This window comes from Centruroides sculpturatus, unplaced genomic scaffold (genome assembly GCF_000671375.1).
Source record: "Centruroides sculpturatus isolate CEXI.00-Female unplaced genomic scaffold, Cexi_2.0 scaffold448, whole genome shotgun sequence".
Classification (NCBI taxonomy): Eukaryota; Metazoa; Arthropoda; class Arachnida; order Scorpiones; family Buthidae; genus Centruroides; species Centruroides sculpturatus.
Genome location: NW_019384639.1, coordinates 274,866 through 302,624, shown reverse-complemented (window position 1 = coordinate 302,624; position 27,759 = coordinate 274,866). Strand labels below are relative to the sequence as shown.

The 27,759-nt window shown below is 32.7% G+C and overlaps 3 protein-coding genes across 3 annotated transcripts in view; 1 reads left to right on the top strand and 2 right to left on the bottom strand.

Moving 5' to 3' along the window:
• Positions 1-1,054: 1,054 nt before the first annotated feature.
• On the bottom strand, positions 1,055-16,194 carry LOC111625937 (alpha-catulin-like). Its single transcript, XM_023369197.1, has 10 exons — positions 15,913-16,194; positions 12,836-13,025; positions 10,107-10,282; positions 8,047-8,166; positions 6,930-7,019; positions 5,938-6,171; positions 3,093-3,296; positions 2,920-3,006; positions 1,220-1,371; positions 1,055-1,079 (listed from the first exon to the last, which is right to left on the bottom strand). Exons 1-9 carry the CDS (start codon positions 15,997-15,999, stop codon positions 1,306-1,308), a joined length of 1,254 nt encoding a protein of 417 aa, XP_023224965.1. The 5' UTR covers positions 16,000-16,194; the 3' UTR covers positions 1,055-1,079; positions 1,220-1,305.
• Positions 16,195-23,815: 7,621 nt separating this feature from the next.
• Positions 23,816-25,305, top strand: LOC111625953 (probable peroxisomal membrane protein PEX13). The gene is made up of 2 exons (XM_023369215.1): positions 23,816-25,104; positions 25,200-25,305. The coding sequence occupies exons 1-2, from the start codon at positions 23,999-24,001 to the stop codon at positions 25,303-25,305; spliced, it is 1,212 nt and encodes a 403-aa protein (XP_023224983.1). The 5' UTR covers positions 23,816-23,998.
• Positions 25,306-26,266: 961 nt separating this feature from the next.
• Positions 26,267-27,759, bottom strand: part of LOC111625952 (26S proteasome non-ATPase regulatory subunit 5-like) — a 24,730-nt gene continuing 23,237 nt past the window's right edge. The window contains exon 7 of the mRNA XM_023369214.1: positions 26,267-26,915. Within this exon, the coding sequence (XP_023224982.1) occupies positions 26,520-26,915 (396 nt within the window). The 3' untranslated portion in view covers positions 26,267-26,519. The remainder of the gene's footprint in view (positions 26,916-27,759) is intronic.

The following is a 27,759-nucleotide window of genomic DNA, read 5'->3' as shown; positions in this document are numbered from 1 at the left end:
TAATTAATTCTTATATATTTTAAATTAAAATATATAAGAATTAATTATTTATTATATACAGCACTGTAATGTGTAATTATTGAATATATAAAAACATTATGAATTAAGTAGAAATACTGTGTGATTTTGTCTTACAATAAAATTGAGGCAGAGCATTGCATTTTTGTAATTAAAAAGTTTTTAATTTTTATTAGTACTTATATATTATTTTTCATTCCATTTAATCCAAGTGGTGATTGTGTGTTTGAATGTATTTGTAAGTAGCATATATGTGTGTGAGTGAGAGAGTGTATGTGTGACCAGAGAAATGATTGCTGGCCACATGAAAAGGCAATCCTTACACTAATTGGCCACAGAGAGGTGATCCTTTCAATTTCCAGAAAGACATGATCCTTGTTTTTGCTGGAAAGAGAGAGATGATGCTTGCACTTACTGGGCACAAAAGATATGGTCCTTACACTTGCTGGACACAGACGGATGCTTTTACATTCACTCAGCATTGATTTCTCTGTTCTTGTGTTTTGTTTGTTTTTGGTGTCCATTATCTGTTAGATGTATACAATGCATTTTTTTTTATTTTTGGCACATTTAATTGTGCCAGGGAGCATGGACATTGTCACTTTTACTCCATTGTATCTCAAAGATGAAGTCATGGAACTCCATATTTTATTACATTTTTGGATTCCTCATTGCAATTAATGGAAAATAGCAAAGTTTAATCAAAATCAATCAATCAAATTTTGAGAATGAACACAATTCTGTAAATCACATAGAGAAGACTGTGTAAATGTTCTGCTTCGAAAATTATGTAAATTCCATTAGTAAAAGGGCAAAAATATAAAAAAAAATAGAACTAGTTATCAACTCATTTTTAGTAGAATTTAAAGAATAATTATTTGTGTTACAAATAAAATTATCACCTCATGAACATGCTCTTTCATTTCACAAAAGCTTCCAGCGTATTCTTCTAATTTGTCACAATCGCCGGCGCTAGAAGTATTTCTTAACAAATCAAGCAATTCCGTTCTTTGAATTATTTTAATTACTTCTTCAGCTTCATTCAAGGCTGTCTCTTCTAGCTAAAAGAATTAATGTACTTCATCACATATATGTAATGTATTATTTTAAAAATAAATCATTGAGATTAAGAACATTTATAGAAAAATTTAATTAAAAAAACTGAATCCACCACCATCATCTATTTTAAAATTTTACTTACAAAAATACTAGAATTTGACGATACAACTGTCTAAACTATAATATTGTAATAAGAACAGATAAAAATCTGCTGTAAGAAGATTACAATTATAGTTTATTGTAGAAATTTTCGTAATTGCATACAATAAATCCTTTACATGTCCTAAAATATATCTGAAATAGTTTAAAAAATACAGGATACATAAGAATCATAACATCCAAAAAACCTATCAAGTAATCTTTTAATTCTGCATTTAATTTTTTGACGTTCTTACTAAAAAGCAACTAAATTTTTTTTTTATTGGTATTATACTATAAGGATCCTCAAGATACAGTTTAAAAAATTAATTATATTATAAATAATTTTCAGTGTACATTACATATTTTTACTCTTCTCATTGTGGACACTAAAATGGCATTTTAATCCTACCTATTTTGGGTTTGGCCAGACCATGTGAGGGTGACTGGATGTTGAAGAATACAGCCCTAAGCATCTGGATAGACTACTCTCCAAAAAACTCAGTTTTATGATTGGCTAGATTTGATCCTGGATCCCTCAGAGAGGTAAGTTTATGCTTTAAGCTCAGTAATCTGGCCATATGGCCAGCAAGTTAACCTAATACAGTGCAAGTAATATTTTGTATTAAATTGTAATCCAACACAACATAAATAAATATATTATTATCTTATAAATTTCACAGATAATGACAACTTTTAAGTTTTTATTCTATGAATGGTTGTTCAAGGTTTTAGGTAAGCATGGACTTGTGAAACTTTTAATTTATTGATAAGTTTATATACTATTTAATATTTCATGTCAGAGAAAGCCTGTGCCGCATCACCTGCTACTCAATATAGGGTACAGGATCTTAGTTACTACAAGATTCAGAGTATTGGATTAGGACCATATTTGTGAGTCTGAGGCCCTAGACAAAAACTAGGTTTCTTATGTTTAAAACTGCTACCATTCATAAAAATGGTGCATATTTTAATTTCATATAAGATATGATAATTAAGTGAGAGAAAATATAAAATTACAGTTGCCAGTAACTAGATAATTTTGAATTTGGAAGACTGTATTATAGTTGTAGTTCCCCATGACTTTCTTATTTTGGTTTTTGGTTTCTATAGCATATACATTGCATGACACTAGTTCCAGTGTAACTGCCAGTGTATGAATGTTAAAAAATCCAGCAACAAGTTGCTTAACTTTCCCGGCAACATTTAAAACTGCATTTCGGGCAGACAAGCTGTCCCTCTTCAGCCATTTGTAAGTTCTAAAAAGCTATTTATAGTGCTCAGATAATTAACTGATAATAGTAGGACAAAAAGGCATAATATTAATTCAAGTGTATATATATTTATTCTTTTATTCTTCTATAAATCATTGTATTCATAGAGCAAGCAATGGTTTGCTCATTATGAGTGGATGTGCAATGGGGCCTGCCAACATGGGTGAGGAATAAGAAATGACACCCTAATTTATATAATATAAATATTCATGATATATTTTGGGGATTTTAATTACATTTGAACCCAGATCTCTACAACAGCAGGCTAAAATCTTACTGTTCAGCAATTTAGCCAACCAAAAAATATTCAAAATTAAGGAAAATGCCAATAATGTTTAATAATAACAGATTTTAAAATATTGAGATTTTATCATAAATAAACTGTAGCATTAATTGAGTTAAGAAATTTCAAAATTTAATAAATACCTACCTCCTGCCTGAGATCTTTAGTTGCTCGAAGCATTTGTAGAATAGAAGCTTCAAATTCTTCCATTTGGAACATAGAATCACCTTTATCCTGTAATATACAAAAAAAAAAAAAAATAATTTTTTAAAAATATTAATAGAAAAATATAAATTTTATTTAAAATATAAAATCATTACTAGAGAGCATCCTATACGAAGCAGATGATTCAATTCTAATTTAGCACTATTGCAGAGTAATATTATCTTCTTTCTATGGGAATGTGAAGTGTAAGCACAGTCGGTGAAGTCTTGTGTGCGTTCGATTATAGTCGATAACATACTTGTCAACTGCTCTCTACAAGCAGGACCAATAAATGATGTGCGGATTACTTCTACAGTACTCTATAATTATATATAAATATAGTATTTTTTTAAAATAATACAGAATAGGTGAATTAAGTTTATTAATTGAGTATCTCTAAATTAATGTAACATCAAGCAACAAATACAAATATTCTAAAAACCTTTGTTAACTAGGAACTACAATGGTCAGATGGACGATTCATTTTCATGTTTCATTCAGTTCATCTTTTGTTGCAGTTGCTGAAAATACTAATTTTACAAGAAAGAATAGCCATGGTTAGTGGTTTAACATACAAATAAGTTAGAGAAATAATACAATAAGTTAGTACCTGGTCCTACAAGAGCAAATATTCGGGTTCTTGTTGACAAACTTCAATGCACAAGAAATATTATGGACAAAGAGTGTTCAGTTAGTCCATCTGTATCTGTATACATTGCACAAAATATTCAGGAAGCCACAATGAATATTTCTTGCTTATGGTATGTCACTCAACACCTAAATCAAGAACTTGGTGTTTCTAAAAGCACAGTTTGAAGAATTTTACATTAAATGGGTGTCTGCCTATTTGTAACATTTCCAGCACACTGAAATTTGTTGGGAAGAAGCTGAATATTCACTATTGTGTTGGCTCATGTTTCTAAAATGTTCTTGTACACTTTTCTCTGACTCATTTATATGTTAAAGCCACTCAATTGAGCATTAACCACAACAATTCTTTCTTGTAAAATTAGCATTTTTAGCATCTACAACAACAAAAATTATAAGTTTATCATTTCATGAAAATAAATTGAGACTTTATGGGCACTATGTATGTATATAAACATAATTATTCCTTAATAAGTGAATTTCTATATAATATATATACATACACAGTAATATTTCAATCTGTACAGTTAACTTATTAAAGAAGTATTTAAATCTGTACTGAATGAGATGTATTTAATAGGAAAAAATGCAAATGCAGTTTAAACAGACATGTTCACAACATAGTAAAACAATAAACCTAACAGTTCACATAATTATAAATACAGAATGATAAACATCCTGTAGATTCTACTAATGTAGAATAGGAAGGTAAAATGAAGCTATGATCTCAGGAAACAATGCTCATACTTCATTTTACATTTACAGTTGTTCAATTCACTTATATCTGTATACTTTACATAAGAGGATAACAATTAAAATGGTGGCAGTTCCAGCAAAGATGTAGTTGCAGTTTGCCAGAACTGTCACCATTAGTATTAGTATGACTGAAATTTCCAGATTCCAATGATAGTCAACTAAAAAAGTGTCTTTTAGAGGAAGCATTAGTTTAGCATTTAGTTTATTATAAGTCACCAACAAACCAATGCACAAAATCTGAGAGTTCTAGCCAAATCTATGTAACTCAAAATTTTTTAACTTTGAAAGTTTTCCCCAACTGATTTGATTTAACAAGGTTCCACTGTATAAAGTCATAAAGCACCAAAGGCAAAAATGTCTTCTTCACAGCTTGGCTATGGCACCATTATCTAACTTTACCTACAATTAGAAAAAAAAAAAAATCCTCAAGACTGCAAAGTAATCATTTCAAAGCTAAAAATATACTGTACTGTACTATAATGAATTTCACACTAATTAAATACAAAAATTTCTTACTGTGAATTTCATAATAGTCAATATTTAACTGTATACATGGTTTTTTTTATATATTTAGATATAATTTAAACAATACGCATATCTTTTATTGCTATCATGTACCAAAATAAAAATATTTTAAAAATTTCTTAAAATAAAACTAGGTTAAATGATGAGAAGAGTTAAACTTAACTGAATATGAAATGCCAAAGCAATGACCTCAATAGTTTTTGAAGTATGCAAGTATTAATGTTCACATGCAGTATTCCATATTTTTTAAGGAAAAAGATAAAATGAAACTATTCCTATTATACTTTTCCTGCATAGAAATGTGTGTCAAATTCAAAAAATACACATGCAGTGTTTCATATTTCTTAAGGGGAAAATAAAATGAAAACTGTTTGTATTATACTTTTCCTGCAGAGAAACATGTGTGCCAAATTCAAAAAAATTGATGTATTGTTCATATATGAGTTATATGACATGTTTAAGACAGATTTACAGAAAAAAAAATTTTTTTCCATTAAAAGTTAGTAACTAGAATATTGAAATTAAATTTAAGTATGTACAGTCTTCTAAAATGAATGCTCCATTTTAAATTACTGTAATTATGTTAATTATTATCTGTGAAGTATATGGTTTAGAGAGTAGACCATCTGAGCTTCATCTCCCATCTGCATTCAAACATCTTACTGCCTGCCACTTCTAGCAAGTGCTATAAATGAAAATGGTGACTTCACAACAGAGAAGACATTTCCTGTTCTGCAGTTTGCAAAGTTGGAATCACTTGTCATTGTGCAACACAAGTAATATGTGGGGTTACACAGAATTGAGACTGTAGAAAGCAGAGGAAGAATCTGAGTATTGGCTGGATGTGTGCCATGTAACATGAGGTGCACACATTGAGTAATTTTAATGGGCAAATGTGAAACTTGGACAGTTTTTCAATGTTTTAACAAATATTACAACATTCTTGGATACTAATTAACATAATTACATTATTTTAAAATGATAGCAATCTTTTTGGACGATCTTGTATTACTGGTAATATAAAGAACTTACTTCAAAGTTTTGTATAATACTATGTATGGTCAGACATAAATCGAGATCTTCCATTTTCCAGCTAGGAGTTGGAGTTAATCTTCCATCTTCAAACGCACTACCGCAAATTTCTCGTTCGACGCTAATTCCGTCTCTGACTACAAAATGTACTAAATCCAATGCTTTTCTCACTTGTTTAAAAACTGTATCACGGTTCTTTTGGGCACTTAAACAATCAGGATGACGAAGACATGTCTAAAATTAATAGAAAAATTTAATTTCAAGGTTTTATTAATTTCTTAATTGGAAAATATTTTAATAATCTATAATTTAGTAGTAAATGTTATAAGTTCTTAACTAAGATGTGATTATTGCCTTTGTTAAAATCTCATTAATTTGATAGCACTTTGAATAAGGAGTGAAGAATAATGCAATTAGAAATATATAATTATTAGAGATGCCACTTCTGTCTTTGACAGCTCAACTTTGACATTTTGTATTTCTCTATATTATTCTATATCAGCACATAACAAAACTTCATAATTAACTGAAAAGTAATTTTTTTTTTATCAAATTCATGTATTATTTAATGAATATAAGTCTCTAAAGTAGGCAGGAAGAACTATGGCCTGAGGCATTCCTAAAACACTAAATGGCTAAACTTGGCTCTAATGAAGCATGAAAAAACAACAGGAAAACGTTAGTTTCTGTTAATATAATAATAATGTTAACCTTTTTCTTTAGTCAGATGAGCAGCAATTTTGAGGGAAAGCAAGGGGGCATCCATCATGTGCAACCTCCCATTTAGAGGATGTGACTTCATCATCATCATATATTAAATAAAAATATTGTAAATTCAAGAATTCACTAAGTATATTCAAACATATTTGGTTATTATTTGACATCATAATGTTTGATTTAATTTTAATATGTAAAAATTAAGAATATGGCAAAAGTTTTTCTAATTATTTTATTAACTTAATCATGAAAAAAAAAAAAAAGAAATATCTTACTTTGGAAGAAGTGAGTAACATCATCATCGACCGCTCTAAAATCTGTCTTGCAGCTGCCATTTGGGAATGTCTTTTTTCACTCTTTAAATCCTGTAACAAATTAATAATCACTTTTTATTGTTAATATATAATAAATCTAAAATAATATGCAATTACCTTTCTATAAAATTAAGATTCCTACTATAATATTGTATAAATAATACTCAAAAGGTTCCAATAGTACAAAAAGTTTGCTTATATTTTTAAAAGTTGAACAACTTCATTGTTGAATTAAACATTTTCTGGAATTTCTCTACTCCATCTTTAAATCTGAATATAAAATAGGTTTGATGGGATATCGAATGCAACACACATGCAATCCATCAAGCAAAGACATCACCCAAAAGGATTTTTGATTGAAAACTGAGCAGTATTTAAGTATTACACATGTGAAGAAAACCTGAAAAACTCCACAAGACCAGTCTGTTGGTGAGGCACAAACCCACATACAATTACTAGTGTTTCGTAGTTTTATTCCTTCGATACTGGTGAGTCCAAAAATAGAATTAGAATGATGATAATGTAAAAAATCAAACTAAAGTAGAAAACATTAATTCAACAATAAAGCTGCTTGACTCAGAAAATATAAACAACTGTTTCTTTTTATAATTATTCATAATAAGATTGAGTATTTACGAAAAATATTACCAAAAACGTTCCTTGCATTTTATGTTAAGAAATAAATACTACTGTAAATTAGTACTGCAAGAACTGAAAGTTCTAATTTGATTCACAATTCCAAATATTTAAATCCTATGATAACAAAGAAACTTCTTCTAGTAATCAATATTTTTAATCTATTGAGAGCTTTCAAGGAGTAAATTTCCTCACCTTCTAAAGAGGAAATTTACTCCTTGAAATCAATGAACCTAATAAAAAATAAAAACTTTTTACTTTTGTATGAGATTCACTTCTGAAAATAAAAAGATTTACTACTTGAATATATTCAACAGATTAAGACTTCTAGAAGAAGACTCTGTTACCTTTGAGTATATAAATATTACAGAATGCATAATAACAAAGACATTAAATAACAAATAAAATTTAAAAACTTAAATTATATTAAATGAAAACTTACATTTTGTCTATCTCCAGTTAAATGTGCTAATTCTACCATTTCATTTCCAAACTGATTAAATATTCTTACAAATTCTGTAAAATGTGTGACATTTTCTAAACTATCCAATGTTAATACTACCTAAAATATATAAAGGTGATGATAGAAAAATGTTAATTTTATTTAAAATGAAGAAGTTTTCTGTAAAATATATGTAAAAGAATAAATCATAACATTTTATTTTTCTTAAAATTATTTCTAAAACATTTAATTTATGCTATAGGTAGTCCAAAGGCCAGATTTTATGCTCATTGAGAACATATAATTGTGGTAAACGAAGTCTTTAGACAGTTGGATGACCGAGGCAGTTATGGGTCGGCCTACCGCTCTGTGGATCCAGAATTTAATCTGAATGATTAAAAAACCCCATAAATTTTTTGGGAGTGATCTGTACAGAATATGTCAAGCTCAATCCCTTGCCACTAAGCATACCCCATTATGGGACTGACCGAACTTGTCTGGTACATTTAAAAGGCTCTCTTAATGCCTATAGGCTGGATCATTGAGTGTATGAAAGAAAAGATCGCCCTAAAGATATCAATGAATAACTTAAAATATATTTTTTTAATTAATAAAAATATTTGATAAATTTAATAGATTCTTTTCATTAATATATCCTACAGTAGTCAGAATTAAAAATAAATCAAAGTTTAAATAAGTAAAATGAAGAACTATTTTTGAACATAGCATTTTGTTAACAGAATAAACTATTTCAAAGCAAAATAATCTTAATAGAATTAAGTAGACAAGTTTAAAAACTTGCTAAACATTTTTGATAAGAGACCCTACTTCATGTCAGCATTATTTTGGCTTTTTGGCTGTCTCAAAATTTATATTTTAATTTTGCCCAGATTCAATCATATTGTTACTGCAGTGTTTATATTTATGTTTTCAAATATAGGATCAGTAGAATATTCTATCACTATTGATTGAAAACTAAGTAAATGTGAACACAAATAGATACTTTATATTATTATGTTTATATTAAACCAAAATTCTACATTTTTGTCTTGATAGTACAAGAAAATGTATCAGCTCATTGTCAATTGAAAATGGAATACATTATCATGTACTCCATTTTCAATCTACTTTTAGTCACAAATTACCTTCCCCATTATAAATTAAGCTTTTTTTAGAATCTATCTAGCGAGTGGCTACTCTACATGTAAACTAATACTAAAACCAATAGGACAGTGTAAAGCTAGGGATTAATAAAATATATAAAAGGAAAGTCTAAGAGGGACATTTTTACTCGTCTTTACTTGCCCAAAATACAGATACATTCTACAATCAATGGATATTACATTCATGTTCCAAAACTACATTTATTAATCATTGCAAGAAGATTACCTGATGCGTTATTCACCATTAATAAATATTTTTTGCTATGTTGCTTAATGATATCAATTTAAATGAGCTTTCATACATCCCAAGTATGTCTGAGACCAACATAATTTCATATTGTTGGATTAGCACACAAGTATTTCTTTAATGTTCATATGAATATATTTTTAGCTCTATTATTGTGATCCATTCAAAAATAAGTTAAATTACTAGGACATCATGTGACTTTGTCATATTGTGATAGAATTGAATTGGAGCCAGAAGAAAAGAAGCAATCCTACACTTGTTAGGCACAGAAGAGACGATCTTTGTACAGTACCTGACAGATGTGGACACACGAACTTTCCACTTGCCTCCAAAAAAGAGGCTATCCTCATATCTGCAGGCCATGGGAGGCACAATCCTTGCACTGGCCAGGTACAGAGAGACAATCCAAGAACAAAGCAATCGATGCCAAGTGTCGTTCTTGTGTTTTATTTGTTTTTCATGCCTATTTTCCTTTAGGTGCACGTAATACTGACTTGAACAAAGTTGGGGTTTTTAAATGTGTTGGAATGGCAACCAATGAAATTTGACCTTGATATTAACTGTTGCATTAGTTTTGCTTCCTTTGGGCATCATTGTATAATGTTCTAATGTTTTTGACTTGTCAAATAGTTAAATCAATTAACTCTTACCTTTTCTTTAGCAAGAATTAGCTGCTTTACAACTACAGTATCTGCTAATAGTAATATTTGGGCTACTGAAGACAATAAAGTTTTGGCTGCATGGACCATACTTGTTTTATCTGCACACGATCGCCAACCACCACAATAATCCTGATGAATCTCACATACCTGTTCCATCATTGCACCTAAACATTTAGAAATTATTATCGCTATTAAAAAATAATAATAATAATACAATGTCTGATCAAAAAATACAGACACTTATTTTATGGACCAGAGCATATTTGAGCACTGGATCAATTAAATTTCATTAATGATTAATGCTTCTACTTGTTTAGTTTAGGTTAGGCAATAATAATGCTTATATGTTCTACTTTTATGTTGTTTCTTCAAAGCTTCATATTTAATTAATTATAATGCCAAAATATAGCATTTAAAGTAATTTAATTCAGAATTAAAATTCATATACATATTATGAAGTTAAAATATTCAATGTTCTATTCTTGATCATTTTTTTCTGTAAGAAGTTGCTTCTATTCAAATATTTCATGTGAATACATCATTTGTGTGAGTATTATTTAATATATTCACATGAAACTAACAAGTTTGATAGAAAATATCATTAACATTGTAAAAAAGAAATGTATGTAACAAGCAATAAATTATAAATGCCTTACTGACAATTCAACTGATGACAGACATATTTGAAAATAAAATGCATATACGAGGCGTGTTTTTAAAGTAAGTACCGTTTTAATATAACACCGCTGGAGCGCTGCAGTCGGCACTTAGCGCATGCGCGCTGTGTACCTACATCTGCTGGGAAGCCACAAACGCCATTACGGAGCCAGTCAACAGTGTTTACTGTTGTTTGTGTGTTATTGAAATGCCGCCGCTCATTGAGAATCCCGCCGACCGCGAAGTGCGTGCCGTTATTCGTTTTCTCAGTGCTAAAGGCTTGAAAGTGGCTGAAATTCATCGCCAAATCAGTGAAGTTTATGGTGAAAGTGTTATGAGTGATGGAATGGTACGAAAATGGGTTAGGGCCTTTAGTAATGGCCGCACAAACATTCACGATGAGGAACGAAGTGGGCGACCTTCAGTCATTATCGACAATTTGATTGAAAAAGTGGACTGTAGAGTGAAAGAGAACAGACGATTCACGATTTCATCTTTATCTAAAGAGTTTCCTACAGTTTCAANTTTTATAAAACAGAAATACTTGAAGTAACAGAGAATTTGACACATTAGATTTGTGCAATGAAAAACAGCTGTGTTCTTATCAGGCTACATTAAAGCTTATTAATTAATAATCTTAAACAATTTGGCTAGAGGTAGGCAATCAAGCTACCTACCACTCTGGGCTGATCTTTTCGTCCTGATTATTCTAAATTTAAGTTAAAAATTAAATTTATTTCAAATTATTAAATTTATCACTAGACAGTAACAAATAGACAACCAGAGCCAAATTATTTTATTTCTAATTGTTAAATTACCCTAGTTACAGCCTAAGACGTAATTTGGAAATTTGTTTGGCATATCTACATATATTAAAAAGTTTATTATTTTTAAAATTTAGAGTTAATGAAAGTTAATTATTTAGATGATGACAATGATGATATATAAATTACACCTTAGATTGATATTATTAATCCTTCCCTGCACTGTTACAGTTGTACAACATTAAAGTTTGCTTCATTTTATCTATAAATAATAATAGCGTGTGTAATGAATTCGGTAACACGAAAATACCAAAGCTTTTTACCATTAAAGGGTGCTATTTTCTTACATTTTCCAATTTATTTGAAACTTTTTAAATAACAATTCCTTTCACTATTGCTTTAAAGTGTATATAATATGATAATAATTCTTTCAAACTGTTTATAATGAAATAAACTTTGTTATAATTAGTAATGAAATATATCTGTAATGCACTACCAAGTATGCATTTGAAAACCAAAATATTGTTTTTATTAAAAATGACATTGACACCGATACCAAAACTGTATATAATGAAAATTCTTGACACCACTATTGCTGCTTTTGCTGTCAGAATGATTACTTGATGTCTCTATATCATGACTTTCCATAGTGAAATAATTATGACTGTAAAACGTAGTCACTGAATGAAGGTTTTACTGTATTGTGTTTCGTGTACATATAAGTTAAAACTGTAATAATTTAAAAATGATTGATATACGCATGCTTGACTGCAGTTTCTGTACATGTAAGGTTTACAGGTATGTTTTTGGAGATATCACTGGTTTTTTTCATTTCATGCTTTATAAATGGTTACATTAGTTCCCTCGTCTACAAAGTATTTATCTGTGGAAGGCCATAAGATGAAAATNCATTCTTTGAGGATGGAATACAAAAGCTGGTCCCACGATACGATAAGTGTCTCAATATTAATGGGAATTATGTAGAAAAGTAGTGTAAAATATGGGCTTTCACATAAATAAAAATTTTGTTTAAAATGTTTGCTTGTTTTTTTTATATTTCAAAACGGTACTTACTTTAAAAACACGCCTCGTAATATTAGATGCATTGTCTGGTAAAACAACTTTCATATAGCTGCATAAGCAAACCAATGAAACAAATGAAACAAGCTACATCAATTGGCTTGCCTATCCAGCTGTATATAATGTATGTATGTTTAATTTTCCAGCTTATAACTAGAAAATTAATAATTTGATGGTATTAATAAATGTTTACAAGTTAAATACAATAAAAATTACCTGCATTTCTCGCATCTCTACAAGCTTCATATATATCTTGTCTAATTTCAGGATTGTCATCTGCAATGGCTTCGCCGACATTAACGAACTGTTCGATCGCTATATTAACGGCTTGTCCTACTTGTACAATTGTATGGATGGTTCTCTGAGATTTAATAGGTCTAGCCTTTGCATTAACTAAAGTTGTTATCTAGAAATAAAATAACTAAATTGTTTAGAATTTATAAAAATATTTTAAGTAAATTTCTGAAATTATTTGATAACAATAAAGATCAAGAATGGTAAGAAAGGCAGCATCTCACCAATATTATATACTAATAAAGGGATCCTTTTTTTAATTGAGTTTTAATGGCATTAATAACATAATTTTAATATTTAGTCTGAAATATCAGCTTAAAAACAGAATTTTCTTCAAGATTATAATTAAAGACTACACAGTTGTAATTATTTTTCTACTTTAATTTGGTAGAAGATATTTTAAAATATTAATAAAATTTTTCCATGTCATTTCTTTCATCAGATAAGATGCTACCTATCTTAAAATCACCTTATATATACCTAGAATAACAAAATTTGAGTAACATTATATATTAAATTCAAATTAATTAATTTCTGAAAGACTTTATATACAATTTTTAATCATTTGTTTATACCTAAATAACATTATCTATATCCAAACATCACTAGAATTAATTGAATATTTAATACACCGTCTCAATACATTAATCCATATGACTGGCTAAACAGAGATGGGCAACCTACAACTCTGAACACAATCTGATCCACAGTGACCACCAGCAGCTGAGTGAATAAAACAACTGAACACTAGTAGTTGGTTGTGGGTTTGCACCTCACCAATGGGTTGGCAAAGTGGACTTTTCTAAGTTTTAAATGCATTTCTATCATCTAAACAGAGACCATTATTCCATAGAAAGTTTTCCCGGAGGCATCCCCTTTGGCAGATCACCTGTGCTTCATTGTCATATCCCATTGAACCAAGCCCAGCTCAACACAGTTTTTGAAAATATATATAACAGAGTATCTTAAATTTTTATTTTGTTCTTCTTATTAATAAAATCAATTATTCAAATGAGTATGTGTAAAAATTACAACATACAACTGCTTATAATAACTTCTTCATTCTAATCTTATAAATTGTGAAAAGATAGAAAAAATGACTTTGCTTGCCATTTAAAAAAGCTGCCATCTCTTAGCTAACTTTACCCATTATATGGCAATCGGCAAAAACAACATTAACTAAGATAAGGGTAGGAAGTTATGTGCCAATCTAACAGTAACCCAAATAATATCCTAAAACAACACTTAAAATTTAATGTTTGTCTTAAGAGGGGGCAATTAAAAATGACTATAAGACATGAAAATGTGATATCTTGTATCCCCAGTTTCTTTTAATGTTCTCTTTGTATAGGAATAGTCTGTGTCCTTAATAAATTGCTGACAGCTCTGGTTTACGTGACTAATTCCGATTCAATCCCTCATCAAAGCTAGCATATATTTTATCACATAGTCACTCAATCAATTATGTATTTGTGTTTTGAGTATGTACAGACAGGCCACAAAGTCCCACAAGTACTAGTTATTACTTATATTATTCCCTTCATTTTACACCAAGTTTTAATTTTTTCCGCGAAATTTTCTGGATAAATTCCAAACTGACAACTGGATATTAAAGCAATCCCTAATACCTAATGTAAGAGTTGATAAATTTTGTTTTAAACACTGCAAAATGAATCATCATATATGAAGATTAAAATGACAATTTAAGGTAATGCAACACATGAAAAATCTGACTACTGAAAGGGCTCTTACAAGAAACTGGTCCCTATTTAGACATTAGGGACATGCAGTGACAAACTGGGACATGATTTTGAGTCTGGAAATATTGGGACTACTGGCCCACTTTACTAACTACAGTCAACTATTAATATTCCAAAAAAAAAAAAAAAATTGGATGAATGGGGTTACCACTCCATTCATCCAATTTTTTTTTTGTAATTAAATACAAGTGACTATAAATAATACTTGGAAATTTCAACAAACAGCATTTTTATGTACACAATTTCTAACAGTTCCAACCCCATTTTGGCACCAGTCCTTATAGCATTTGCCAGTATTGACCTTTAGTCAGTCTGTCCCTGGGCACAAAGAAAACTGCACATTAGTCAAGTGGTCAAGTGCAAACCCATGACTAACTTAATACCAGTATTCAATGGTTTTATCTACTCGACCACCAATTGGCTCACATTAAGACTGGCCTTCAAGAAAATCACATATCAGATCCACATCCACCGAATTTCTCCGAGACACTTTCTAAGAGAATCAAAACAATCTTTCACACGATTCTGAACAGGAATTCAGTCAATACCCAAATACCATACAGGTACCATTACACCTCTAAATGAGAGAGACAGTTCGAACCTTATCACAGCCATAGACCATATCCACAGGAGCAAAAAAGTCAAAAGAACCATACTTCCACACCCCGTCCTCGGCAAGATACGGCTCCCAAAATCGGCTCACTTCCGGATCTCAGGAGTTGCACGGCATTGACAAGACTATCGTATTTAACTATTTAGCCCACACAAATATGGTGGCTTTGAGTGGCAGCATAGTTTGCGGAGTGCTCGACATTATATAGTTTTAGGGGGTACAGAGCACTGTCTCGGACTTCAATGCTTGCCGTCACTCAGACCAAAACATGTAACCACACGTTCCATGTCGGTCAAGGCAAACTATTGCACATCTCGACCAACACAAAGCATAGTAGTACCGGTTTGCGGTAAAAACTGACTGTCTGAGGCGAATATCCGGCAAAGAGTTGCACGTACGGGTACGGTCCCTTTGACTTTTTTGCTGGTACAGGGGGGGCCTATAACTCCGGGGAGTGACAGATCCTTCATTCAGAGTTTACAGCTTACCTCTCCGGTGACCTTTAACCTTTCCAAATAATTTTATTTGCAGATAAGATCTATAAACCGGAACATTGTCTTATAGGGAAGATGAAGACAACTAAAATATATTTAACGAATTATGGAGCTGTGTAAAGAGGAACCAACCTGCGTAACGAGGGGAACTAGCGTCTGTTCGATCGATTTCGTTTTAATTTTCAAATTTTGTAATTCATGTCTTGACCAAGTCGCCATATTGGAAAAATTCGTCAAATGTTTGTAGTAAATAACGTGTATATTAGATTCGATTTATATTCCGGTTCCACCATTTCTCGTCACTTAGTATCTACTCGCTTCGATTATATTAATTATGTTGATTTAACGTTAGAATTTTTATTATACAACAGGATAATTTGACATGTCTGTATCCCTAGTAGCAGAAACACGGCTAATGCGCCACCTACTTTAATTTTTCAAACGTTAGTTTCTTAAGACATTTTTTAAAATTGTAAATATAATTTACATTTTGTTTAAAAAAATTACAGTATTAAATTTTATTAATATATATTAAAATTTGGTATTTATTTAAAAATAAAATATAACTTTGTTATTGAAATTTACATAATTTCATTTTTTCTTAATTTAGTAAAATCGCCACCTGTTAATTTTTTTAAAAATGATATGCTATTTCTCTTGACACATTTGTAAAACTTAAAATATTAAAGTACAAAATGTATTTTAAAATTAACATTTTAATTGTTGTTTAAAATTATCGCTTTTTATTAATATATAATAACATTTTTAGAAATGTTAGTCATGAGATTTAATCATTTTATTAATTTATGTTTTATAGTACAGTAGACCACACTATAACACTGTAGATAATTCCGTGTTATATGAATTCCATGTTGTACGAGTCACTTAGATTTTACAACTACGTGTGCCGGGCTGTGAACGGCTCACGTATTTGTAAAATCTAAGTGATTCGTATAACACGAAATTATCTACAGTATTATAGGGGGATCTACTGTATATCTGCGCGAAAGATCGCCGAGTTTCGAATGGGAGTCAGAGTTCGGATCTCGTTTGGAGCAATTACTATTTTAATATTAATACTTTTCAGTGAAAATTATTTGCATTTTTAAAGTGAGATCCTTATTGATGCAAATTATATGTTTAAATATCATTTAAACACGCATAAGTGAGCCGGCCGAATAGTCCAGGCGGCTAAGGAATCAGTACTACCATTTTGGAGGACTCGGAACCGAACTCGGGCGAGTGAAAACCCCAGGAATTCTTCATATTCCGAGTACATCGGGCCTGTTTCTTCCGATTCATCATCCCATTACAGGCTTAGCCTAATCTACGATAAGACTGTAAAAATACTCTCTTTGTGCCGACAGGTCAAAAAGAGTTAACATAAAAAATTAAGAAAACAATAATTAATTTTAAAAGAGAATTATTCTGTATAAAATGCGCGTTCTATTATAATGTAACACTAATTTATACGTGCATGCTACACTGTTACAATTTCTAACATTTGTCTAGTCAAACTGCTTTTTGCCCAAACGGAAAGTCGTTTCTTATCATCTGTTTAATGAAAAGTAAAAATATATTCATTAGGAATCGCATCGTTTCCGATTTACATATCCAAAAAGTTAAAGCTACACGTTATCTCTTTTTGATATTTGCCATGCAAAACATGAAGTGCCTCCTGGAAGTAGCCTCACACAGTTATAAGCACTTTCATTATAATTGTCAATAGTGGCATGCAGTCGTCTCTGGAATGTCGTTGATGACTACATTCCGAAACGCAGCAATTCTGTAATATACTCCACATTTGTTAAAATGCATGATTATGGGCCAAAATTATTCATATACTACACCAATAACTATAATAATAATTACATTAGAAATTAAAACTTTTAAGAGCAATGTAAAGCAATTACAGTAATGTCATGCAACTTAAAAATCTAACTTAATTGATAAGTGACTCATTAGATAAAATCACCGAGTGCCTGTTGGTCGTGGGTTCGCATCTGACAAACGGACTGGCCGCGTGGAGTTTCCGAGTTTTTTCGCTTGTCTAACACCTAAATAGAGGACAACTTCTCGTAAAAAGTCATTCCAGGAGGCGGTCTCCCCTTGGCAGCTTGCCCACATATTGTGTTGCCGTATCCCATCAAACCAATCAGCCTTGTGTTAAAATTTTTGCTCTAGATCTCTTATTTATAGTTCTTACCCTCTGCTTAGCAGTGGCGTACCGTAGTGGGGGCGACAGGGGCGGCCCGCCCCGGGCGGCACTTTTTAAGGGGCGGCAAAATTTCACAATAAATACAGTAATAATATCTTGTAAAAATTTGAAACATCCTAATCTATACGTGCATCGCGCCTACGATAGTGCTATCGTCCGGACAGTCCGGGAATCGGCTAGCCGTCCGGGTGAACTAGTAATTTTTTCATCCGAGGAAATCCTGTGAAACCTGTTGACCCTTTTTTTTTTGTTTGTACGATTCATTCGCGTTCATATACACCACTAATATACAATAGAACTATTTTAAACAAGTCGCTGCACTACCACCGAATTTTTCATTGCTTGTTCTGTGGCAAAACTGAATTTTGGTCTGTTAAATTGAAATACAGTAGAGCATCGATTATCCGACCCCGATCAACCGTCACATCGGTTAACCGACCGTTCTAGTCGGCAAATTTCAAATGTCCGCTAGTGATGTGGCGCTACAATATTTGGCTATGTCTTGGCTACTTTAATATTATTTTTGTTAAATTTTTGCGTGTTTTAGGCTGGCTTGACCATGAAAGAGAGGCCAGTATTTAAACGAGGCTTAATTTTTTAATTATGAGTGGTTGTTTGTTTTGTGAGCAATAAAATAATTTAAAAATAATTTTTAACTATAAAATAGCAACGATTATTACTTAAAAAAAAAAATTTGTTAGGCTTAACATCGATGAACATTCAACGCGAAGTAGGTTAATAGAGATATACTAATTACATGGGATATACTAATATAATAATATACTATACTAATAATGTAGTTTTTCATACTTTTCGGTTATCCGTTTTTTCAGTTATCCGACCAATCTGAGTCTCCAATTGAGTCGGATAATCGATGCTCTACTGTACCTAAATAAGGGAGACCGAAATTTTCCTCCGCCCCGGGCGGCTGACACCCACGGTACGCCACTGCTGCTTAGAGACTTTTATCACGCCCGATCAAACCCGTAATGAATCTATGGATAGACTGATGCCAAACTCACAATGGATGGATTAATAAATAAGATAACACAACATTTGGGAGATCTGCCAAGGGAGACTTTCTACAAGAAACTGGCCTCTAATTGGACTCATAAAAAATCTGGAAAATTCCACGTGGCAGCGCGTTGATGAGGCGCCAGTATTCAGTGGTTTTACCCATTTGGCCACTGGTGGGAGCCAAAACTCACAATTGAGGAGGCCAAATGGCGAGGAACAAGTATTGTTTGTATATGCATATCGCTGGCGATCTGTCGAGGGAATTTTCTATCGGAAACTGTCTCTTATTTAGATGTCACAAAGGTGAAGAAAACCCGGAAAATTCACATGGTAAGGCTGTTGCCGAATCCACGACCAGTGTTCAGTGATTTTATCCACTACGCTACGTGGATGTTGGACAAGACTCAACATATTAGAAATTTTTAAAAATCAACCTCTAAAAATTTTAAAAATTTCTATTGACTCAAACCGAATGGTGCAACTAGTACCTTCACCATCCCGCCAACATTAGTCTGCCACCGGTTGAATAGCCAAGGCAGATTAGATATCATTTCAGTGCTCTGAGGGACCCAGGATAGAATCAAGAAGATCAAAAACCGCAGGAATTTTTTTGGGATGATCTATTCCGAGATCCGTGCCTTACAAAATCTTTTACTACCTGAGGTACCCGCCTTTACTCAGTAAAAACCTGCAGAAGGGATGCGCACCCTGCTAAATCCATCCTGGCATAATGGGTATGGTTAGAAGACCCTCTTAGCGGCCCATTTGGGTTCTAAGTGTAAAAAATCGTTCAATTTTGCACTAACTTTTTCGAGATAAAATTCTCTGAATGCTATTTATTTCATTTTATTAAATCTAATAAATTCTAAAACAGAAAATTTACTAAATCAGCAGCCACGAGAGATACGATACAATAATATGTAACGAACTATGCAAAGATTCTCACCCTAAAGGTCGTGACCTCTCGAAGAACTCTTCAATAATTAGTTCAATCAAATTACAGATCGTGCTAACTTTTACCGGGTTAATTGAACCTGGTTCAACTTCCTCTATTGATTATATAAATTAATCATAATCAAATTTAATAATATTAATCTTAAGATAAGCGTAACCCTGTTAAGTAAATAATTAAACTGACAAAATAATAAATTCCCACGCTCTTCTCCAGGTGGCGACACTAAAATTTGTTTCGCTTCGCATGAAGTATGATCTCTATAGGGTGCCATTTGTTTGATGATTTCTCTATAATTCGAGGAAATTAAAACATTTTGCATGAAATTATTTACAACTACCATTTAAAATTCTAATCACCTTCTAATAAACATTATTATTTTATAAATTAAATGCAATTAGTCTGAAACTTCACTGCTCATTGAAGGCTAGACATAATTATTCTCATTACTTGCGGGCCTAAACAAGGCAATGTTCTGAACTTGTGGCCTTAAGCTAAACGTACAAAAGGCCCTTTCTCTTTGTCCATCAGTATTCTAAGATTTAGCAGGCCTTAAACTATAATTGCTTAGTTTCATGTAAACCTGGTCCTCCTGGAATTGAACAGCAATGTGTGGCAATGCAGATAGGTTACAAAATTTTCAAAATTTGATATTAAATTTCTACTGAAGTTAGACAATTTCTAGTAAAATTTCTGAGATTTTAGCTTAGATTCACTCTAAAAAATTCAAAAATTATAGTCAAATCTCCAATTTAGAGCGTCAGATTCTTGGAATTTCGTGCTAATTTTATTAAATTTCTCAATTTCTTAGCTCATATTGTTTGAAAAGAGTTTATATATATATTTTTTTTCCATAAAAATAAGCGAAATTAAGCAAATTATCGCTAAAATCTACAATCGAATCTATTCAGTTGACTGAATGCTCTGAATCGTCTTCAAATGATTGATTTTGTGCACGATAGAATGGAATGATGACCATTTATCCACTAAACATAGAATCTAATAGTTCGATTTATAAATAAAGATATGACCTTATCTCAATTCAATATTAACGCACGCTGGTTATTATTATAGTAACATACGATAAAGAAAGATGGCCGCATGCACGTGGTAAATGACATACATTTAACAACACGTGGGAGTTTGACCGAAGGGTAGAGTTTTGTATTATTATTGTTCCCAATAACACACGAAGATCAAAAACTCCAGAAGAAAATTCAAGTTTTATTGATATGGAATGAATAATTATCATGCATAACAGCCGAGTAACTTGTGTGACATATTTTATTTCTCACAATATAAACATGTAAACGAATTTAGTTACATCTAATCAGGTTATGGAACATGTTCCCGGGTACCGAAAGATGTTACAGAGACTTGTCATTCGATTTTATTAAACATTAACTGCAGAGCGGGTCCCATAACCTGGCAAATCTCGAGTGACCATGAAGTATTTTAATGACGGTAATTTAATTAATTAAACAATAAGTCGTATACACGAAAGAGGGGAGTGTGTTAAGTCAGCGTGAGAGATACAAATACAAGAAAAATGGGGGAAAAAAATGGAATCTACTTGTGCGATGCGAGTACCCAAGTCAAGGAAGAGACTCGTTAAAGGTGGTATTTCCTGTTGATAGGTCAAAATATTACTTTGAATGAAGTTTTGCCCTGACCTCACCTAACTCCGATTCTACCCTGTGGCTGTTTACGGTATTAGTGAAAGGATCTAGGTTCCTTTAAATCATCAATAAAATATTTAAGATGTAAAGAATTTTTTAATTGAAATCTATATAAGAACATTCATTGTTTTCCATAGGTTTGCCTTTGTAAAGGGGTGAAAGAGCGGTGCCCTCTAAACAGACTTAAAGAATGTTGACGTTCGTCTTCCTACATACAAAAACTAGTATTTAAAAGTTCAATTTCCCCCGCAACATGTAATTACAGTGTTTAATTTTACAAAAAAAAAGAGCTCAATATACGATCTTAAAAACGCGTTAAGATCAAAATATGGCGGCCTAAATTGAGCTATAAATAAATTTCTCTGTGTTTGATATATTTATGTTCGGCACGATTGAGAAATTTTTTTAAAAAAATAAATTCTCTAGCTGAAAAAATAAAATGATTACATTCTAGTAAATAGAGGGAAAAGGGGGTTCAACAATGACGCTCGCGATCTCCTTAAGGCCTGGTCATTGCAGTACATTGCCACTTGATGATCAGGGTTTACAGGTTAGTACGAACTCTTCCTGTTATCTACGCTCTACCGGAACCACAACAAACTTGTCTTCGTCTCCTTTTGTGTGGGAATAATTGTGCGCGCGTGCAAGTGTATGTGCATCAAGTGTGCCAATATGACCTGTATTCGAAGCTGTAAACTGCCCTTTCCCCATTTCTCCCCTTACTAGAGAATCGAGGGAAACTAAGTATTTTTATAAATATTTCGATCTGATGTCATCCCCAAATATAACCGTTACACCTGAATAGGACATCCTCTTGTATGTTCTATTTCTGACCCACCTTTAGAAATCCGGGTGACGCGCTACACCAAAAATTCAAGTAAAGTTAAGTAAAACAGAAGAAATTACATCATGAGCATAGGAAGGGGAGCTGATCAGGAAGCGGGAAATGTCGCATAGCCTGGAGACTTCCGTATTCTCTTAGCATTCGTCAAAGGTCAAACGACATCCGTTTGATGATTTCTTCCAGTTTCTTTTCAGTAAAGACCAGAAATAAAGCAATAATAATTGAAAGAAAGCATCATTCTTCCGTCGAACACTTCGTAAGGTTATCGAAAATGTCATTTTTACACCAAAACTTTCAATTTTTTGGTTGGAAAAAACATTTGTGATGAGCGTTTTTTTGTTCGCGCGCGTGTATTTTTAATGGCAAACAGAGGGTGCCATGTTTTACTGACCCAAAAAACTCAGACAATCGAACTGAAAGTTGATCTTCGATGGCTCGATACAATCTCATGACAATGGGCGGAAATTACATACCAGACCGTCTATTTCGGTACTTTCCCATCTTTATCCAGCGCTGCTAATTCGACAGGTGTGGGTAATAAGGTCAGCGTGTATTTTTATAAGGTCAGACGGATGCTCGCCAATGTTAGAATTTCACACGGAATAGATGGGTCACTAAATCGTCTTCCTACCCTCACGTTGTATAATCTATTAAGAGTAATGACCACTCGCTCCATTGTTACGAGGCACGAAACTCGACAATGGTCACAGGAGATCCTTGCAAGATGCCAAACTCGGAAACGAATACACGCAATCTTCCATCCTTTGTATATAGGAAAACGGGGAAAAATAAATCGTAAAGGATCATTAACTGGAGGAAAATTTAATTGTTTCACTTAATAATTAATGCTTTTACGTGTATTTTTTTTATTGAAATTTATTTATTTTTTTTCTTTGTGTCTGGGTCAACGGGGAAAAAGACTTTTTAAAAACATTACTGATTATCATTTCTCTTACATTTTTCGTTGTTGAAAAATCTTTAAAGGAGCGAAGTAGAACTGGCCTTGACCTTAAGATCCTACATTAGAGTTGAATGACCTGAAGAGAACGCGGAACCGGATTGCTATATTGGGTACTCGTACACACACGACGTATCTTCTACTGGCGGTCAAGGCTACGTCGACGACGACCTAGAACACAAGACGAGGTATTCTTTCTTCGCAACTTCCCCCCTTTGGTATCTAGGTGACGACTGCTTAGCCTTAGGTATTTGTACACCAATAGGATCGTCTCTAGCATCCTTTCCCTACAAACAGAATTTTTCGCACCGCGTCACGTGACCGTAGTACCCGCCCATAAACCCCATTGGGATATAAAATGTAGAGACGTCGATTTCGCACGTAAAAAAGGATCGTCTTTTGATAACGTGGTGCAGTCGATGCGAGTTGGAAGTAGATTTATGCGAAGGGAGTACACGATTCAGGTAAGAGATTAAAGCTTCGTATTCGGAGTTTAAGATAGATCTTTCGAGTAGAGATTTCTGATTCCAGCCGTTTGTTCTAGGTGAAAATGTTGTGGAATTTATTAATATTCGGCTTAATAGCCAACGTGTTTGCCGCATCTTCCAAGCGAGACGATTACAGTAGTAGTAGCAGTAGTGGAAATAGCCAGTCTGTTAGTTTCCCATCTTCCTCGTATAGCAGTAGTAATAGTGGGAGCAGTGGGTACACAAGTGGTTCTAGCAGCTACGGAAGCGCGGGTTCACCAACTTATACCAGCGGATCTAGCGGTTACAGCAGTGGTTCTAGTGCATACGGCACCGGTTCTTCTTCCTATGGTACCGGCAACAAAGCATACAGCAGTGGTGGTTCTCCCGGATACGCTAGTAGTTCCACGTCTACAGGAAGTGTTTCTTCTCAGCCAGCATCTCAAGGGAATCTTTACTATTACTACTACCCCGTTCAGCAGAAACCTCAAGATGGTAGCAGCTATGTAGCTCAGGGTTCCTCTTCGGCAGGATCATATTCATCATCAACTGGAGAAGATAATTATGATAGTGGTTCCAGCGCCGCTGTCGCTTATGGAAATCAGGTAGCGGCTGCCGGAAATGGAGATTATGAGGCTCAAGAATCGAATTATAACGGAGCAGTTAGTCCCTTAGATGCTAATTATGGAACAGCTAGCTTGGGAAGCCTTGGAGGATTTAACGCTGGAAGTTTCGGATCGAATGGCTTAGTTGGAGGTGGAGGATACAACTCTGCAGCTTCTGCTCAAGTTGGATACGTAGCATCCGCACCTGGAGTAGGATACGGCAGTGGAAGCTATGGAAATAATTTAGTCGGTTACCCAGCAAGCTACGGAGCTGGCTATGGTTACCCACAATCTCCAGAATTTAATGGAGGAAAGAGGTTTGGCTTAAGTTCTCTGATCATGCCAATGCTGGCTCTGGCAGGTTTAGGACTATTGATACCCACTGTAACTAGTTTAGGAAGTAGAACCAAGAAAACCAAGAGATCTCTGAACGACCCTACGTCCTTCTCGAGCATAGGAGAAAGGCTAGATCGATATTTGGCAATCTACAGATCTGCAACAGAGAGCGAAGAGTGTATCAGTAGAATCATATGCGAATTAGGAAATACAATGACCGACGTAACAGGGAAATCCACGATTCTGACGTAAGTACAATGCAAATATATACGTAATTTATATTCTCCCCTATCTCGTGACGTAATTATAACTAATTAAACTTTTATTTTTTTTTTCTATTTAGCATCTTAGAAAAGGTGGTTCCAAGTTGGATGAAACAGAAAATGGGTGTTTTTAAAAACGCAGTCCTATCCAGAGATGCAGGAAAATGTCGGAAGTATAAATGCTGAAACGAGACAAAGTTAAACGTAAAAAAAAAACTAGAGGAGAGAAGGCATACATCTAACGAAAACCCTGTATAACTAAAGACATTCATCAATGTATAATATCCAAATATAAACACATATATATAAATTATATATACTTGACGTGTCTGCCTCCAGGAAGCCGGTCTTCATTCACTGTTTCTCACGTGACCTGTAAAGAGCCCGAGGGATAACGACGACCCAAGCGAATAAAAACGACCTGGTGACCCTCAAAACAAGTCCGGCAACAACATCCGGGTCGGGTCAGAAACAGGGATTTGGCCGGATCTTCCTTGGCAAAGTCATCCGTCTGTTAACAGAATCGAACTCGTGCTCTAACATGATCCAAAGTTAAATTATGGATCGACTAACAGATCATTATATATACATATATATATATATTTTGTTTTATTTAAGTGAACTGTTAAATCCGGTTCTTTATTTTTTTTTTTAATTTAAGCTCAAAGTTTACCCATAGTCGACATTAGCATCTTCATGTTCCACGTTATTCTCCTTGTAACACATTATTATTTTAAGGCTCTCACTTGACTCAGTGGACATCCAATCGCCAAACATCAATTTTTTCATCTCTCTACGAGATGTTTGATGTAAGTCCCTTGGGAATTGGGACACTATATGTATTTATTATGTGCTTTTCTTTCGTGTACGTGTTAAGAATAAACGTGTATATTGTTGGAGTGATGCTTCCATTTTTTCTAACATAATTTACATATATTTTTTTAAGAGGAACAGCATAGTAAATCATGCATAATCCATTTTAAATCTCCATAAATTAAATTTGAACCACTTTACTACATAAAACATGGAAATTAACTTTAAAAATACTGAATTAATTGTAAAATTAAAATTTAATTGCAACCATTTAAGAGCTTAAAAATATGAAAAATTAGTAAATTCCTTTCATCATTTTCTCTTAATGTTATAACCTCTTTATTAAAAGAAAAAAAAGTTACAAACTCAGACAGTTAAATTTACAGTTTTATAATTTCAAGTGTAAATTTCTTGTTAAATAGTAAAGAAATTTAATACAAAAACTTCAATGTGAAAATCATAATAGAAAATGGAATCTTGTCTTAATGCTGAGATAAATTAATTTCGATTGCCTCCAATATTACTTTTATTTACATCAAAATTTGAATATATAACACAGGACGATGTCTATTCACCAAATAATTACTTTAACCCGCACCTTCGAACACCACAGAGGCCTCGGTGGGTACATAGAATGGCCCCATTTTATAAAATTCTCTCAACTGCATGATGGCTTCTGTATTATATATGTTTTCTATTATTGGTGACTTCAACAATACTTCCACTACTCCAAATTTACATTCTTTTCCTTCTTTAGTGTATTCCGTTGACCTATCTAACAAATATTCCAGGAAACCGGGAAATGAAGCCAACTCTTTCACTCCCCAGACCTGCGACGCGATAGCCTGGAGGACAGACAATGCACCACATCTCAAATCAAGGAATGGAGACTTGCAGTAAGCCATTAAGGTTGTCATTGGACTGGAAATAATTCTCCTGAACCAATTTTCTGTTATGTCTTCCACGTCCGGAGATTTACTGTCCTATACAATAAAATATAAACGGGATGAAAATTAGTTTTCAGAATTTACAAAGTCCCAGAAAAATTGTTCTGCCTTGTCTTTATGTCTTCCTAGACACAGTAATTTGGAAATACAGCAAATTCATAGATAAAAAAAACAGCATTTTTTAATGCTATTCTGACCTTTGACCTTTAAAGCACATAACAATTTAATTGATAACCCATATCCAACCATTTCAAATCCAACTATGCTATCAGATTTAGCATTGAAAATCTTTTAAAACTATGTTTTGAACATTAAAGGTCATGGGTCAAAATGTTAAAAATAGCATGAAAAACTGCAACTGTGATCTATTAATATTTCCAAACTTTCAAATTTCTGAGTTTCCACAGATGTAAGCCTGGAAACAGCCTATCTGGGACACAATATATTACTTATTTGTTGAGAACTGAAGCAGACAAATAAAGATTGTAAGCTTAAATGTGATAACATTTGGATTAAAATTAACTTTTGTTAACATTAAACATTATATATCAACATAACATTATATAATTATGTTACGTACAGTAGAACCTCCATTATCCGGACCTCCATTATCCGGATTTTCGATTATCCGGATTGCTCAAAATATACTAAAAATTTTACGAATTTGCTGATTTGCACTTGGCGAATTACGACACTGTTTATGTACGTGATGGAATGCATAACTTTTTTTGTTTCAACAACGTCTCACCCAGCACAGTGGTAGTAAACTCTTAAATATATTTTACGTAGTAATAAAAATATAACTTGACATACGTATTTATAAATAATTTATATTCAAATTACATCATTTCTATGACCAAGGGCGGCGTAAGGCATGGAC